The 18,253-nt window shown below is 45.4% G+C and overlaps 1 protein-coding gene and 1 pseudogene across 2 annotated transcripts in view; both read left to right on the forward strand.

Annotated features, from left to right (window-relative positions):
* The window catches only part of TENM1 (teneurin transmembrane protein 1), a 413,249-nt gene that overhangs the window by 170,212 nt on the left and 224,784 nt on the right, over positions 1 to 18,253 (forward strand). For both annotated transcript variants that reach the window (XM_056859258.1, XM_056859259.1), the window contains one exon: positions 16,177 to 16,329. In XM_056859258.1, the coding sequence (XP_056715236.1) occupies positions 16,177 to 16,329 (153 nt within the window). The remainder of the gene's footprint in view (positions 1 to 16,176; positions 16,330 to 18,253) is intronic.
* Positions 2,901 to 3,055, forward strand: LOC130486624 (U1 spliceosomal RNA; annotated as a pseudogene).

An 18,253-nucleotide genomic window follows, 5' to 3' on the forward strand; every position in this document is an offset into this window, starting at 1 on the left:
ATAATCAAAAGGAAGCACCAAAGCAGTCAGTGGGGGTGACCCCGGGGAAACGTCCCTGCTTAAAAGGCCCATGTGCACCAGAGCAGGGGAATATGAGGTTATGATGTCATTATGCATTAGGAATGTTTCAGGAGGGGATTGTGGTATTGATGAGTGCAAAGACCCTGTTTGATTTAAATAAGCAGTTGGTTGGCTTCCTGAAAACGAAGCGTCTAACAGACTGAACAAATTAATGCAAGTAAGTCATGTACGTTACAGTTGTTCGAAACAAAATTGAAAGCAGAGGCCAGCTGTGATGAAGATGTGCGTAGTGCACTGAAAGCTAGTAGCCCAGTCAGATCAACACTGGCCTGTCTCTAAAGTGGGACCTGAGGCCTAAGCCATACGTGACACTCGGTGTCCAAATCAGATCTCCAGTGGCCAATCAGAAGTCTTGCTGGACAAAAGACCCTGACCCTACTCACTTGCTGAAAAACACTCAATGGGCACCAGAAAAGGTGTCGGTGGGTGCCGTGGTACCCACGGTCACATGTTTTAAGCCTTTTTTCCCCAGACCATTTTGCTGCTCAATCCCCTCTGCCCAAGCTGCTTTTTCCCCTCACAGAAGAAAATACATGGCCAGAGGAAGAGAAAGAATTAAGCAGTTGCATCCATCAGCTGAAGAATAAATTATTGCATGTTTCATTTCCAACAGCAACGATGCAAAGGTGTTATTAACAAAATCAATGTAATCAGGACCCTGGGTTGCTCTTAAGCATCACACCTTGCTGCTGCCCTTAGATGTACATCTCTAGCTGGCTGCCATGAGCAACAGTCTGCTTATGACAAGAGACTCCAATTAAGGTCCAGCTTTCCCTGGTGCTTCAGGCACCACAACAAATGTACTGCAAAGTTTCCAGCCGCTCCCGGGAGCTATTGTGAAGTTCACTTACGTAGGAGGCAATGCGGGTCACAGTAGACTTCATGCAAGGCAGTTATTTAAAAAGAAATATATTCATTTAATTTTTCTCCTGCTTCTTTCAGGCTTTTTTTCTGCTGTTTTAATTTATCGCCCTTGGGGTTTTTTTTTAGCCTTTACCTTGTTCATCTAAAGGAAAGTAGAAAAGGCTTGGTCTTTCTAGATTGATTCAAAATATTGAATCATTTGCTGATGTCATTCAGAAAGCGTCACACGAGCACAGAGAAGAATAGTCAGTCATTAACTCAATCCATGCAGCTAAAAATGGTCCCAAGCGGAATCAAAGGCCAGGTGGAATATGAATGGCACAGTAATATCTGGAGTGGAAAGGTCCGTGCTGTACCCAAGCCCACAGGATCCGATTGCCTCGTCTTTATACTCTTATTCACAAGCACATTGCTGGGTTTCTACAGGCTACTGAGGATTTTGTTGGTCTTTGTTTTGGGTTTTTTCTGTCTTGCCTTCAGAACTGATTAATAGGTATTGAGAGCAGCTGGCTGTTGTTGTTTTTATGTCGAATATGATAAGGGTTCTTTGCAATATTTATATCCTGCTTTCTTCCCTGAAGAGACCCAAAAATGGATCGTCTTAGCAATTCTGGGATCCTGGGCAAAACTCCAGTCAGGGAGCCCGACAGCCAGGGCCTTCTGCCCTGTGGGACCCTTGCCCTGTGGGAGTTAGGCAGGAGCTGCCATCAGAAGTTGGCTGATGGAGCTCCAGACAAGGCAGGAGCGAATGGCTGACGACACAGAGCTAGTGGCCCAAACTCCAGATAAGGCAGGTGTGAGTGGCTGTCGCCAAGCTAGCATGGTTGTAGTGGTTAGGAGCGATGGACTCTAATCTGGAGAACCGGGTTTGATTCCCCATTCCTCCACGTGAGCGGCGGACTCGAATCTGGTGAACTGGGTTTGTTTCCCCACTCCTCCACATGAAGCCTGCTGGGTAGCCTTGGGCTAGTCACAGTCTTCCCCGAACTCTCTCAGTCCCACCTACCTCACCAGGTGTCTGTTGTGGGGAGAGGAAGGGAAGGAAATTGTAAGCCGGTTTGATTTTCCGTAAAAGGTAGACAAAGTTGGCATATAAAAACCAACTCTTCTTCTTCTAGCTGTCCAAGCTCTAGACAGGGTGGTCGTGAGAAGTACCAGCAGGAGCCTGCTGTTCTTCTTTACCCCATTTGTGGGAGGCGAGGAGCCTTGGGCTGCCAAGGGTCCCCCAGCATGGGGGCCCAGGGCTCCTGCCCCAGTTGTCCCTTGGCGAAGGGCCAAAGTAGATGTTACATTTTTTGAAGAGTTGGGTGTAGGTTTCCCGACCCACCTCACTTCCCCTGCATCTACACAGCAGCTGCAGGGAATATAATTTTAAAGATGAGAGAGAGCCTCTTTCAACTTGGAACTGCAACGAGGGGAGAGGTAGGCCTCCTGCGACCCCCTCTCACCCTCCACCACCACCATCCCTTTTCAGAAGCTGAAATGGCCCAGGCAGGGAGTTATTCACAGAACTTTGGAATACTCTACATGCTGCTCCGAAATTATGTAACTAACTCCCAGTTGTGACCATTTCAGCTCCGGAAAACAGCATGGGGTGGAAGGCAGGAGCCCCTCCTCCCACTATGCCACAGTTCTAAGCCAAAAAGGGCTCTCTCTGATCTTTAAAGTGACATTCCGTGCGGTGACAGTCAATTTCCTTTTTAATCCCCCTTTTCTGTCACCTCCCTTAATGGCTAAGGCTGATTTTTCTTTCCCAGTCATAAGGGCTGCTCAGGGACTTTAAACCTGGATTCTGGAAAAATTAAGGAGGGTGACTAGTGAAGGATAGTATTTAACAAATATTTGGTTGCAAGTGGTTAGTAAGGCTAAACGTTGAGATGGCTGGGTAACTCGCTGAAGTTACCGAGTGGATCTGGGGAGGGCAGCACCAGTTTCCAAGGTGATTTATATTTTGTCCCTTTACCTGGCAGGGGACATTCTCCCGCGATCACCAAGGCGGGGCTCCCAGGGTGAGGCTCATCCATTGCACTTCGGGTGTGCTGACCCCAGTGATTTCCCCAAATGTGGGAAACTCAACTGCATTATTTCTGGTAGTGGAGGACTACCTGCGCGCTATTAAAAATCTCTGAATTTTATATGGAACTGGTCAATTGACCGTAATAAAATACTGACTATATTTGGTCCCTCCCCTTTTGGACTACACCAATACATTCTTTTAACAAAACAACAGTAAGTTTATTGTCTCTTCCATGGAAGAATTAGAAGGCATATTTTGGTTGGAAAGTAAGATGGTGTAAAATTGTTATCTTTTTTCACACAGTTACACTGAATCCCAGTCCCCTTCAGAATCTGTACAGAGTCTCCCATACCCCCAGGGTTACTGAGCTCACCAGGTTGTTTGTCCTGGTGGCAGAGGTAGAGTGATTTGATCTGGAAAAGGCACATAGTAGAAACTGTTACCGTAAGTCATAACAGAACAATTGTAAACCATGTAACACAGTACTCTATGTGCCTTTGGATTATTATTGTTTTTTTTGGCTAGCCATTTGGAAATTTTAATGTTCACATTATTTGTTTGATTTTGAATCCTTTGTAATAATAACTATATTTTACGTATTTGGATTAGCTGCAGATTGTTATATAAAAGTCTTGTAACCTCTGGTGCTGTGCACACTTTTTTTCCTTCGTTGTTCAGAGGTTTTTCCCCCTTCCCCTTTGTTTTTTCCTCCTTTACCACATTGACAGGAATACTGGAAGTGTGGACTTCACCTTTCAGCCGCCATGCTTCCACAGTCCAATCACCCTTGAAGTCAGACTCAGGAGATACATTTAGCTAACCTCTGGATCCTGCCTTGATCCTCCCACGAGTTCCCAACCTACTATCTCCCTGAAATAACCTGCCAAGCACAGGATACCTATTCTTATCCCTATCTCTACCCTGCCTAAGCCTTATATGACTGCTTTTCTCCCCCTCTAACTCCTTTTCTCCGCCCCGCCTTCCGAGGATCCACAGCCTCTCATTGGCTGGATTCTCGAGTAAGTTGGATACACACCTTGGGACCAGAAATCAGGAGGGACCAGGGAGGGCAGAACTGGAAGTTGTCCGTCACCACTGCAGCTGATGCATGAGTGCTGGAAAAGCAGGTGGCATCAGGGGAACCCAGAACCAATTTGCCCAAAAACGCAACGTCTGGTTTGGCCCTAAGACAGCCCCAGACTCAAAGTAAACTCAACAGCAAACGATAAATAGAAATTCTAAATAATTGGGGGGGGGGAATTAAAGCCCTAACAAAGAAAACAAGCACAAGCTGTCTTGGAGTGACACGAGGTTCAGGAGCTGGTGCATTGAAGGAGAAAATGGCTGCTTTGGCAATTGGACTCTATGGCATTGAAGTCCCTCCCCTCCCCGCCCTCGTCAGACTCCGCCCCAAAAACCTCCTGCCGGTGGCGAAGAGGGACCTAGCAACCCTAGCCATGGACCAAAAACCCTTCAGCTTGCACCCAAGAGCTATCTCTGTCAAAGGAGACCAGGGCCTTGCGGGACTTAGCTCAGTTCAGCAGGGCCTACAAGACAGAGATGTTCTGCCAGGCCTCTGGTCGAGGACAGCAACTGTTTCCATCAAAACTTGGCCTCCCTATTCCTGCTTTTTGTGTAGTTAAACTTGGTTCCATCTTGCAAACCCACCTTGTCTCTCCTGACTGAGGGTTTATGTATGATTTGATTTGACACCTGAGTCCGATAGTAACGGTGGATTTTTATTCAATATTTTAATGTTAATTTATATGTATTGTTGTGATTATTTTAAATTGACTGTGGATATGGTTGTTATTATATTGGATGTGAGCCGCCCTGGGTCTTGGTCGGGGAGGGGCGGGATAGAAATGTAAAAAATAAATAAAATAAAATATCTGGCCAGCCCCAAGCCTGATAATACCTGTAAAAGGAAGGGGAGAGCAATGGCTGGCCAAGATGTCTTTCTCACTCTTGCCGTCCCTGATAAAAAGCCTCTGGCCACACTCCTGCTGTATGCATGCAACATAAATGCTCAGCAAGATGCTACAGCTGGCCAAGATGTTCCTCCCAGCCTTTTCCTCCCTGTTTCTTAAAATTTCTTTGCTACAGCGAAAATGCAAGCAACGTGTGTTATTACTTTTTAATGCTTATCTGCTCTGAGTACTAACAGACATTCCAGCTTGCATTATAAACTCAGATTCATTCCTGCATGGCCAAATCTGAGGAGTAAAGCCATCTCTTTAATTATCCCAAAGCTAAATTGCCAGGACACTGCAGTCCGTAGCTTGATGAGAAAAAAGACGGGCTGAGTTTGAGGGTACAGATAGATTCTAGTTGTGAATGGCTTATGGTGTTATGAGGTTGGGATGCCAGGTTTTTTACTGTGGGATATTTCTTCTCACCTAATTGGGACCAGTTCCAGTGTAAAAGAAAGACGGGTAGCAGAGGGCGTCTAGAAGCAGAGGTTGCCATGTATGACTGGAATGCTGGCTTCCGTAGATGGCAATAATTCATGAGGACTGGATAGCTGAGGTTTGAGATCAGCCAATTATATATGCAAAGTAGTGTTGTGGTTGGCAGAATTGTGTCTGGGATAAGCCACAATTGTGTATAAATTCTTAAACTATCAACCAGGATGCAGAGAAATCCTGGAGATAATCTAGTTCAATCCAATTCCATAAATTAGGAAGGATGTGCTGTGCCAAAACCAGATCTTTATCCAGACTCTTCATAATAAGACAAATAATTCTGCATCTTCCTTGAGCCCCTTATTCTGTTGGCCAACTCCCCATTTGGGTAAGATGTTTTATCTGCTCTGTGATTACTGTTCTGTAGTCTAAATCTCCTTTGTGCATCCATCTTGCAAGAGAGAGAGAGGGGAATTATTCTTGTCCTTAGGGAATTTTTAATGCTCTGAATCTAACATAATCCTGAAGATGGAACTTGCTTCCCAAATAAATATGATCAGGGTTGGGATTTAAGTTTTATTGTACCGTCATTCAGCAGCTGAGAATCTGATGAAATCAGTCTAGCCTGGGCCACCACCTGTGTGTGTGTAAAATGCCATCAAGTCAGAAGGGGCTGTGGCTCAGTGGTAGAGCATCTGCTTGGCATGCAGAAGGCCCCAGGTTCAATCGCCAGCATCTCCAGTTAAAGGGACTAGGCAAGTAGGTGATGTGAAAGACCTCTACCTGAGACCCTGGAGAGCTGCTGCCGGTCTGAGTAGACCATACTGACTTTGATGGACCAAGGGTCTGATTCAGTATAAGGCAGCTTCATATGTTCATATGTTCAAGTCGCAGCCAACTTATGGCAACCCCAGTAAGAGGCCTTCAACGCAAGTGAAAAGTAGAGATGGTTTCCCATTGCTTTCCTCTGCAAAGTCTTCCTTGGTGGTACCCCTTCCAATTACCAACCCTGCTTATCTTCCAAGATCTGATGAGATCGGGCTAGCCTGGGCCACCTCCTACAGCTCAGTTATTAGGTGGCCAGTTTTTCCATTTGCTGATCAGCAGTATGATGTGAGAGCTGAGCTAGCCAGAGTCCCTCTCTTCACCTTAGAAGAAGAAGAGTTGGTTTTTATATGGCGGCTTTCTCTTCCTTTTAAGAAGAATCAAACGGGCTTACAGTCACTTTCCCTTCCTCTCCCCACATCAGACACCTTGTGAGGTAGGTGGGGCTGAGAGAACTGTGACTATCCCTAGGTCACCCAGCAGTCTTCATATGGAGGAGTGGAGAATCAAACCCGGTTCACCAGATTAGAGTCCCCTGCTCATATGGGGGAGTGGGAATTCGAACCTGGTTCACCAGATTAGAATCTGCTACTCATGTGGAGGAGGGGGGAATCAAACTTGGTTCTCCAGATTAGAGTCCATTGCTCTTAACCACTACACCACCGTGACTCTTAAAGACCAATGGGGATGATGATCTGCCTTGTCCTCACAAATAGACCCAGTAGTGTGTGCTGAAGGGGGAGGAGGCGTGTTTTGCACATCCTCTCCTTTCAATTATTGTTCAATTGAGTGATTGTAGTTGTGAATTGCCTCTCTGTTAAAAAGGTACCCCCCCACCCATGTACAACAAAAATAGCAGGAATATGTATGCCACAGTAAGTCCGAAAACTATGTTTGCGGTAGCTGCCTTCCATGCTTGTGACAAGCAAATCGATGGCTTAAATATATGTTTTTGCCTCTTCAGTAAGGTGGTCTGACTGGCGGTTCTGTCATTCCTGTCCTCCCCTCAGGATGAGATGAGTCTTAAGTGGCCTGGCAGAGGTCTGCAGCTTGTCTACCTGGTTCCAAATGTCAAGCATTTGTTGGGGAAGGGATATTTTAGCGGGAATTACTTTCAGCTGGAGAGTGGACTGGTCTGTTTAGCCTTTACTGTCATCTTCTTGTTGGAACAGGCTGTGTTTTAATTTGTAGCTGGAAATTCATGGGTAGAGAGAGGTTATGGCATGGATCCAATCCACCTTGATTAGCAGACCTGGTTTTTCACTTTCAGGAGTCATCTGCTACAGTGCCGTTTGCCAAATATAATTCCCATATTTCAGGAAAGTTTAGGGTGAGATTAGGGTTGCCAACTCCGAATTGGGAAATTCTTGGCGATTTGGGGGTGGAGCCTGGGCAATTTGGGATATGTGAGTGGAGGGAACTCAGTGAAGAATAATTAGGATTGCCAGATCTCCTCTGACCACCGCAGGGGGGGGGGGTTGGGGTAGGGATGTCAGATCCGGCTGAGAAACTCCTGGAGATTTGGGTATGGGGAGGACAGGGACCTCAGTGAGGTACAATGACATCGAGTCTAACCTCTAAACCATTAATTTTATCCAGAGGAACTGAACTCTGTAGTCTGGAGATGAAGTGTAATTCCAGAGGACCCCTAGATCCCACCTGGAGGCTGGCATCCCTAGGTATAATGCCATAAAACCTACCATAGAATCTACCTTCTAAAGCAGCCATTTTCTCCAGGGGACTGATCTGTGCTTTCTGGAGATCAGTCACTCCAGGCCCCTCCTGGAGGTTGGCAACACTTTGTGAGATGCTAATGCCAAAAACATGCCCACAGAGACAAAATGGGGACCTTCTCAGTCCAGGTAGTTCATTTGAAAGTTCTTTATGGTGGTAGCATTTCCATCGCTCACCCTGCAGATGCCATGCATAGGCTTCATACATACATGCTGCACTCTGTTTGGGGGGGTTGTTGTTATTTGCCAATCCACTACAGGGAGCTGCTTGTGTTTCAGCCAGCCCTCACATGTTGTTGACTGCCAAACTTTGCAGAACGCAAGTTGACAAGCTGTGCTTACACAGAAGGTAGATAAGAATAAATTCAATTTAATCGTTGGCTTTGTTGCAGATGGTGGGTTAATCCAGTTTACAGAATGTAATCTGCAAAAAAAAAAAAAAACGTATATAGAAACAAGCTGTCACAAAAACTCAAAAGCCTTGTATTTTTTTTCAGATCCTTTCTCCAAATAAATGACACAAATCATAAGATAAATAATCTGTTATCCAGACGTGCCAAGTCCCTCCCTCCCAGTTTTCATCACAAACAACGCAATGCAATTATGCGCTTCAGTTGTGATGCTTGTCCCCTAAAGGCATGACTCTATTACAGTGCAAGGCAATGGAATTTTGCCCAAAAATGAGAGGTGGAGTTTAGGGGACTTTTTCATGGGCATCTCCCCCACATCCCACCTAAAGTGAAGACAAAGTAAAGTGAAGAGGGCTCATGCAGATCATGCTTCTCCAAATTTATTTATTTGTCTGTTTGTTTTATTTGTATCCCGCCCTTTCCCAACAAAGTAAGGCTCAGGGTGGTTAACAACAATACATTCATATACATTCTATAGACATAATCATAAAACATATATATCAGTGTAAAATAAAGCCTAACTACCTAAATATGGGGCCCTAACAATAAAATTCCCCTTATATTATTATCACCTAACCAAGGGGAAACATCCTCCTATGGGTGAAATTTTGGTGTTGTTTCTTAACAAACTTGTACCAACAGCAGGGGACATACCGCTTTAGAAGGGTCCAGCAGGGGAGGGCAAATGATGTAAAAAAAATGTTGCTACCCTCAACCACAGGCCTGGCGGGACACCCCTGTCTTGCAGGCCCTATGGAACTGGGCCAAGTCCCACAGGGCCCAGGTCTCATTCAACAGAGAGTTCCACCAGGCCATGGCTAGGGCTGCAAAAGCCCTGGCTTTGGTCAAGGACAGCCAGATATTTCTTGGACGAGGGACCACCAGTCAAGTGGTTTCCAGTTGAGCACAGCACTCTTTGGGGGGGGGGCATTATTGGGAGAGGTGGTCCCGCAGATATGATGGTCCCGGACCATTTAGGGCTTTAAAGGTCAGGACCTAAACCTTGAACTTAATCGGGTACTCAGTCTGGAGCCAGTGCAGCAGGCAGAGCACTGGTTGTATATATGCTGTCCATGAGGTCCCTGTAAGGACCTGTGCCTCCACATTCTGGACCAGTTGTAGTTTCCAGAGAAACCTCAAAGGTAGCATTGCATAGAGCGAGTTACAGTAGTCTAGTCTGGAGGTGACCGTTGCATGAATTACAGTAGCCAGATCAGGGCAGGACAGGTAGGGTATCAGTTGCCTGCTTGGTGAAGATGAAAAAAAAGTCATCCTGGCAGTATTTGTGACCTGGGCTTCCAAAGAAAGGTAGGCATCCAGAACTACACCCAAACCCTTGATGGAGGAAGCTGGGATAAGTTGAACCCCATCAAGGGGTGGTAGCTGAATCCCCTGTCCTGGGCCTCCTCAACCCAGCCACAGGACCTCCATCTTTTCTGGATTCAGTTTCAGATGACTCTGCTTTAACCATTTCACCACAGCCCTCAGGCACATGGCCAAGGTATACAGGACATACCCAGCCAGCCGTCTATCAACATATACAGCTGGGTGTCAACCGCATATTGATGATACCCCAGCCCGAAACTCCAGACTAGCTGGGCAAGGGGATGCATATAGATATTAAAAAGCATTTGGGAGAGGAAGGACCCCTGAGGGACTTCACATACCAAAGGGTATTGTGTTGAGATCTTTTCCCCTAGCAACACCCTCTGTCCCCAGTCATGGAGAAATGATATCACCCATTGAAGGACTGTCCCATGGAATCCAGCATCGGCGAGACAGTGGGTCAATAGATCATAATCAACAGTGTCAAATGCTGCCAAAAGGTCTAATAATAACAGCAGCCCTGACCCACCTTGATCCAGCTGTCTACAGAGATCATCTGCGAAGGTGACCAGCACAGTCTCCGTCCCATGACCAGGCCGAAAGCTGGATTGAAATGGATCCAGAACTAATGCGTCCTCCAGGAACATCTAGAGCTGTTCTGCTGCTGCTCTCTCAACTACCTTACCCAGAAACAGAAGATTAGATAATGGATGGTAGTTGGCTGGATCAGAAGGGTCTAGGGATGGTTTCTTCAAGAGCGATTTTACCATTGTGTCCTTCAGCCTACCCAGGAAAACGCTTGAGCTCAGGGAGAGATTGACAGTGTCCCCTAAAGCCCTTGCCCCCCATGCTGACCTTAACCAGCCAGGACGGGCATGGGTCCAGAAGGTGTGTTCATAAATATGTTCCACCATCTGCAATCTTAAGTGGTACATTCCATTTTTACTATCTTAGCTCTACCAGCGTGGTGTAGTGGTTAAGAACGGTGGTTTGGAGCGGTGGAGTCTGATCTGGAGAACCGGGTTTGATTCCCCACTCCTCCACATGACCGGCGGAGGCTAATTTGGTGAACTGGATTTGGTTCCACACTCCTACACATGAAGCCAGCTGGGTGACCTTGGGCAAGTCATTCTCTCAGCCTCACCTACCTCACAGGGTGTCTGTTGTGGGAAGGGGAAGGGAAGGTGATTGTAAGCTGGTTTGATTCTCCCTCAAGTGGCAGAGAAAGTCGGCATATAAAAACCTCTTCTTCTTCTTCTTCCACCGTATTGGACCACACATGTAAAGCACATACCATTGTGATTGCCACCCTTCCCCATTGGCTGTTTCTGCCACAGTTTAATAAAATGGAATCCACTCACAGTTCCAGAGCATGGGGATTAGTTGTCTTCTTGCCTCTGAGTTTGATTCTTAGCCCTCAATATAGCACTCTGCTGGTTTGTCACTGCATAAAACGGGACTGTTGAGCTGCTAATTCAATGACTGAGATGTTAATAAGCCTCATAAAGATCCAGTTGTTTCAACATAATGTAACAGTTAGGGGGTTGTTGGCTTGGCTTTCTTTGCCGTCAGACTCCATATGTCTCCAGATTCAGTTCAAAATATCTTTGTTGATGGACAAAGGGTGAATTTTAAAAAGACTTACTTCAAAGATATATGCAAGAATGAATGTTATTAGTCAGTAGGAACGAGTTCATCAGTAGCCCAGCAGGGCCCCAATGGAGAAGTTAGTAGACTCTCCTCCGCCGCCCCCTTCCTATCTTTGCTTCTCCCCCACTTTGCTCAGGTGTCTACTTATGCCAAGGAAATAGGATCATGTTTCTCTGGAAACTATCAGTGAATTGAATTTAGCTTCCAAGGTTGTAAACAGTTTTGTTATCCACCTGACCCCGAGAACCAGGTTACCACAGATTCAGGAAATATCATGGATTGGGAGGTCACACATCACCCTCAAGCATCAACTGTGTTTAAAATCACACTGTGGAGAATAGTCCTTTTGGCTGAGTTTGAATTGACTGGACTCCTGGCTGTGTGAAATATCTTTGCCTGTTATACTGTCGTAATATAACGAAGCTTAGTAGAACAGGCCTGCCACCACCTAATAATAAGGTTCATTATTTTTCCTCAAGGCTTATAATTGAGGCTGTGTGTGTGGAAATCACTTGCACGAATTCACACTAGAAGAGTCGCAACCTCATCAGGAGACTATGAAAGAAGAGTCATGTGCTATCTACAGAAAGTTGGTATCAAATAATGTGCTACCTAAATTTTATTTCCTTGGTACAAGTGGAGAGTGGGGGAGGGCAGAGATAGGAAAGAAGAAGAAGAGTTGGTTTTTATATGCTGACTTTCTCTACCACTTAAGGAAAAATCAAACCAGCTTAGAATCACCTTCCCTTCCCCTCCCCACAACAGACACCCTCTGAGGTAGGTGGGGCTGAGAGAGCTCTAAGAGAGCTGTGATTAGCCCAAGGTCACTTAGATGGCTTTATGTGTAGGAGTGGGGAAACAAACCTGGTTCATCAGATTAGCTTCCGCCGCTCATGTGGAGGAGTGGGGAACTGAACCCGGTTCTCCAGATTTGAGTCCACTGCACCAAACCACCGCTCTTAACCACTACACCACGCTGGATATGAACGCCCCCAATAAGGAACATGTGGGCATAGAGATGATTTGGACTGTTGTTAAGACTCCTTCCAACATCTTCACATCTGGCTTTAAAAAAAAACTTGGTATAACACGATGAGGAGAATTGAGACAATGGTAATGTATAGCCAGGGTCCTCAACCTTGTTGAACCTGTCAGGGCCTCTGCAGTTTTGAGAAAGGATAGTGGATGCCACCACAAAATGGCTGCTGTGAGAGTCAGGACTAGTTAAAAATGTCTTCCAATGGAGGTAGTTACAAAATGTTGGGACTTTCAAGCTAAATTTCCTGCTTTGATGGGGCAGCTATTTTCAGCTGGGCACTGTCTGCAGACCCACCGGTGATGCCTCCTTGGTCTTCTTAACTAGTCTTCTGAATTTAGCTCCAGTGAGTAGGGTTGTCAGCTCCAGGTTGGGAAATACCTGGAGATTTTTGGGGCAGAGCCTGAGAAGGGTGGGTTTGGGGAGGGGAGGGGCTTCAATGCAATGGAGTCCAATTGCCAAAGCGGCCATTTTCTCCAGGTGAACTGATCTCTGTCAGCTGGAGATCAGTTGTAATAGCAGAAGGCCTCCAGCTAGTATCTGGAGGTTGGCAACCCTAACCAGTGCGAAGAGGAAGGCCCAAATTAGCTCCTTGTTTGGGGGAAGAGGCATTTTGGAGAAGAAGCAGGTGGGCTTCAAGAAACACATTGGTGGGCACCATGACCTTCATAGGCACCACACTGAGGATCACCAGTGTTGCTGCAAAGAAGTCAGCACTATTTATAGATTGATTTAGAGTTAATATATGTTCTCTGAGATTGCAAAAGGAGGCTTTGTAGTATTTTGTATCCTGGGACTGTATCGGTTATGACTGTTAGTGAGAGTGCTTGGTGGCTGCTATATACACAGTTTATATTGAAGAAATATGCTCAAATTACTGTGAACACATGAGGAGCAGGACTCCAGAGGGGGGTAAATGCCATTTAGGGCAAGGCTTGAGAGGTAGAAAGCGGAGAAGAATCCCAGGAAGAGGAAAAGAATAAGAGGTGATAGTATTCTGTATCATTTCCACATAGCTGTACATATGACATCTCATGGGGGGTGCCTATTTAATCTAATTATCACTCTGATTTTACCTCCATTCCATTTTAATCATAATATGGCCCTGCTTGATCTTGTCTGCTTTTGATTATCTGGTTCTTGCCTACTTCTGTGTTTTGGGGACTTATGACATTCTGTGATGACCTTTGGTTTTACAAATAAACATGATTGACTAATTCAAAAGTAATTAGATCAGAGGAGTTGGCATCATTTGCTCGCATTTTGAAAAGGAAACAATGCAGGCTGTAAAATAAAACACAGAAGATTTAAATGTGGGAATAAATTACCTCTAGGGTCTCACTGGCTTGGCAACCTTTTGATGTTTTTCATTGTTCAAAAGGCACAAAATGTTGGTTTGAGCCAGCTCAGAACATCTCTTCTGAAAATATTAAGCTAATTAAGCACAGCTTTGTACAACTGTGACCTTATGATAAATATCAGAATTAAATAAATAAAGGTGTTTCCTTTGCTTTAGTTCTCTTCTTGCAATGTTCTTTGGCTTAGGTCAGGGGTCTCAAAACTGCGGCTTCAGAGCCGCATGCGGCTCTTTGGCCCGTTGAGTGCGGCTCTCTGAACTTGGTTCGGAGCCCCTGCTCTTGAGCCTGCTCGCGCCGGCAGCCGGGCTGCGGAGCCGGCGCACCTGAGAGAAAGAGAGAGCGGGCGCGCTGTCTTCCCCCCCCACCATAGAGAATGGCCGGGTCCCCCTTTCCCTTGCCCTCAATGGTTGGGAGGCTAAAGCCTCCCCTCCCCTCTAGCCGCACGATTGCTGGGTGGGCAGCTCGGTGGTTCCTGCCCCCCCGCCTATCAGCTGTTGGGCGGGGTGGGCTTCCTTTGGTAGACCTGGCCTCTGGCTGAGTCCCATTGGGAGGCCATGTCTACCCACTGGCTTTCTTGGCAGTAGACCTGGACTCCGAGGAGGGGAAAAAGTCCCCCTCAGAGGCCAGGTCTACCCATTGGCTTCTATGGGCCTCCGGAGGCCAGGTCTACTGCCAAGAAAGCCAATGGGTAGACCTGGCCTCCCAATGGGACTCAGCCGGAGGCCAGGTCTACCAATAGGTTTTTATGGCGGTAGGCCAGGCCTCCAGACGAGGACTCCGAATGGGGAGAGGGAAATGGCAGGGACTTACAATTTAATTTTTATCAATAAATAAGATCACTATTAAGTATGATATCAAGTTTTATTCAGTGTACCTATAGTTTAATTAAGACTTAAAACTTTAATTAAAGTTTATTAAGTTAATAAACAGTGTACCTACCTATATAGTTTAAGTTGAAGAAATTTGGCTCTCAAAAGAAATCTCAATCGTTGTACTGTTGATATTTGGCTCTTTTGACTAATGAGTTTGCCGACCCCTGGCTTAGGTCAATGACCTTCAATGTTTCCTGATACTGGAGGAACTGAGCTGCCAACATGTGACCACAGTCATGTGACAGGAAGAGAGGGAACCAGATTTATGACTTTGATGTCAAGGCTGGGAGCATGCACCACAAGCCAACAGACTCTCCTGCTTCCCATCCCAACCCCAATCCCCAACCTGTATTTGCAATGACCCAGAACCTGGGAGGAATAAAAAGCAACTTGTACAAGCAAGGGGTGTATGGGAGTGGGGTGACATGAGTCCTTCTTGTGTCCAAAGTTTTGCCGCTGCAAAAAAAATGATTTTCTAGCTTTGACTTGCACTGAAAATGCAGAGGCTACGCTTTGAAGACATAAGGTTGAGCAAGAGGACTACCGTGGAGCTGATGTTTGGGGAATGTGAATGAGACTATCGGGTTGCCCGAAGTCCCACATGATGGAGATCAGGAACTTCACAAAAGAATGAGGGGTAGGGTTGCCAGGTCCCTCTTCGCCACCAGTGGGAGGTTTTTGGGGCAGAGCCTGAAGAGGGCGGGGTTTGGGGAGGGAAGGACTTCAATGCCATAGAGTCCAATTGCCAAGCTACCATTTTCTCCAGGTGAACTGATCTCTGTCGGCTGGAGATCAGTTGTAATAACAGGAGATCTCCAGCTAGTACCTGGAGGCTGGTAATCCTAATGAGGGGTGTTCCTTAATTGGTGTGGTTCTGTTCTTTTTGGAAGGTGGTCCCATCTCATTCAAGGACCCATCAGAGTTTGGAGAAGGTGGCACACATCTACACCCAGCTGAGGGGCGGCAGATGTTTGTATGTGTGGAAAAACAGCACATTTGAAGTTTGGAACACAGAGAGAGAGACAACAAATGGAAACAGATATCAGTTGGCTGGAAAGAAAAGTAGCTTGGGGTGCCTATGGTCAGCGTCTCACTCTTTCTCTCTTGAGGGATGTGATGTGGGATAGTGGATCTGCTGCCCTGAAAAGTGCCTAGTTTCCTCACCCTATGATCCTCTTGTGCAGTTGTAAATAAAGCAAATAACTCCTCTATGAGCCCAGGACCTTCTCTCTGTTTGGGGAAGTGGAAAGGGTGTTGGTTTTGCTCATAGATACAGTATTATAACTTTCCATGCAGTATTTTACTTACAAAACCATTGTCCTTTGAATAGCAAGCATTTCCATTAATTGCTGGAGAAATTCATCATCCAGTATTGGCTCATCTCCAAAAGAACGTGTGGAAACTAATTAAACATTTAGTTTAAGGTGAAATTAGCATACTTAGAATTCCAATTTATTCCAAACAGAGGCATATAATAATTGACTTTTGCAAAAGCTGGCCCGGCTGCCTTCTTTCTTTGTGTAATAAAGGTGCCACAATGTGGGCATAAATTAATTGGTGTTCTTTTTTTCCCCCCTTCTTCTTTTCTTTTTTTAATAGCAGTACATTTGTTTGGCCTAACTTGGCAACTCCAGCCTGTGGAAGGGCAGCTGTATGAAAATGGAGTCAGTAAGGGAAACAAAGGCACAGAATCCATGGATACGACTTACTCGCCCATTGGAGGGAAAGTTTCAGATAAAACAGAAAGGAAAGGTACATTTCTATCTCTCTGTGTGCAGTGATTGTGTTCCTTTGTTTTGTTTTTTTAATTAAAGCAATTTCTACCCTAGTAGTTGTGGAATTGTTGTTTTTAATTATCTAAGGGATATATCATGGTATTGGGGTTTTCCCTCCCTTTCTTGTTAAGGTGTGTTTTTTTAGGACGTGGATGCATAGTGCAGGGCCCTAAAACTGAAATATCAAAATATGATGGCTAATTTGTAACGAGGGAACTAAAGCATATCAAATTTTATTTATTTTTACTCTCTTTTGCCGTAAAAAGAGCTTATTACAGACCCTCCAACATTTCTCTGGTAGAAATAGAGAGAAATAAGAGGGCCGCACCAGTACCAGGAGATACAAATAAGGCCAAGGCCAATGGTGCAAAATAGGTAAGAATTGGCCTTATTTTTATCTTCTGGTAGAAATAGAGACAATTTGCAACTCCCCTATGGTCACAGAGGTGATAACTGCTGAAGTATGTATATGCATGCGTATGTCCAACGATGAAGCATTCCTAAACTCCCAGCTTCACTTACTATGTATGTGTAAAGTGCCATCAAGTCACAGCCGACTTATGGCAACCCTGTAGGGTTTTCAAGGCAAGAGACAAGTAGAGGTGGTTTGCCATTGCCTTCCTCTGCACAGCGACCCTGGATTTCCTTGTTGTTCTCCTGTTTGGCTTCCAAGATCTGACAAGATTGGGCCCAGATTTACAGCTCAAATATACTGTTTTGACTCAGAGCAACTGTGTGCATCTGTGTGTGTACAATCTACCTAATGCAGAATTGATTATGTCTCTCCCACCCTTTGCGCTCCTGATTCACAACTGATCTTCACAGCCAGGAGTGCCTGCATTCCATACAGTTCATGTTTATTTTCTCCTTGTTTAGTCAATTCACAGTGACACAAAGATGAACGCTGTGTCTGGGCTGGTTGCCAGAGCTGCTGAGGCTGAGCAAAGGTGTCAAAAAGGATTTCTTAGCTATCATCAGCATGGGACCACTGTAGGAAGCGCCACTTCATTTGAAGGCAGCAAGGGGGGGTCAGTCAGCTAACTCCCCTTCTTGTGTGAGTGCACACTGGCCACGGCTGAGACACATTTGCTTACCACATATGAAGGAGGACTGTAAGGGCTTGTTCAATCATCAGGTGACCCAAAATACACAAATATCAAGTTCTTATTTTTGTGTAGCTCAACAAACTTGGTTCTTTGGCATCAACTCCATTCAGAATCATGTGAAACCATTATTTAATTAAACTAGTTATGGTTAGCGCGGTCATCTGAATGCAAGCCAGTCAATTCAGTTAGTTAGGGTATGTCAAACAAGGGTCTGAATGCATGGTTTTTTTGTTTTTTTGTTTTTTATCCCGCCCTCAATCCCCGGCCAAGGCTGGGCTCAGGGCGGTGTTTATTATCTGCAGTGTCTTAAAATGGTTTCATATGATGTGCAGATCTGGAAGCCCAGGTAGTATCTTGGGAGACCAAATTGTGGCTCAACCCTGGCTTGTGTCTAGCACCACAATTGTGTGGCATGTTGAGATACCAGCCTGATGTCTTCCAGGAAAAGAGCAAAGGTGTTGAAACTGGCATCAAGTCAAATAAGGATGTGAATTATCATCATTGAGCCAAATCTTAGTATCACAAATTAACCAGTTAAAATAAACTACGGTTTTGCATAAAATCTGAACAGAGCTGCTGTGTCTATCCTGTTCTTGCCATTTCATATTCTGACTTTTTGGGGGGTGGGGTGGGGGGTGGGAGCACATAAATGATGGGTGATTTCAGAATATTCAAGCTTTAGTCTAATAGTGGGATTTTACCCAGTCACATTAATTCTAAATAAAAATCTTAATACTCATGTTGGTCCCCTAAGCAAGAGGGAGAATCCTTTTGGGCCAGTTGTTATTTTGGACC

Source organism: Euleptes europaea, chromosome 13 (assembly GCF_029931775.1).
Source record: "Euleptes europaea isolate rEulEur1 chromosome 13, rEulEur1.hap1, whole genome shotgun sequence".
NCBI classification, from domain to species: domain Eukaryota; kingdom Metazoa; phylum Chordata; class Lepidosauria; order Squamata; family Sphaerodactylidae; genus Euleptes; species Euleptes europaea.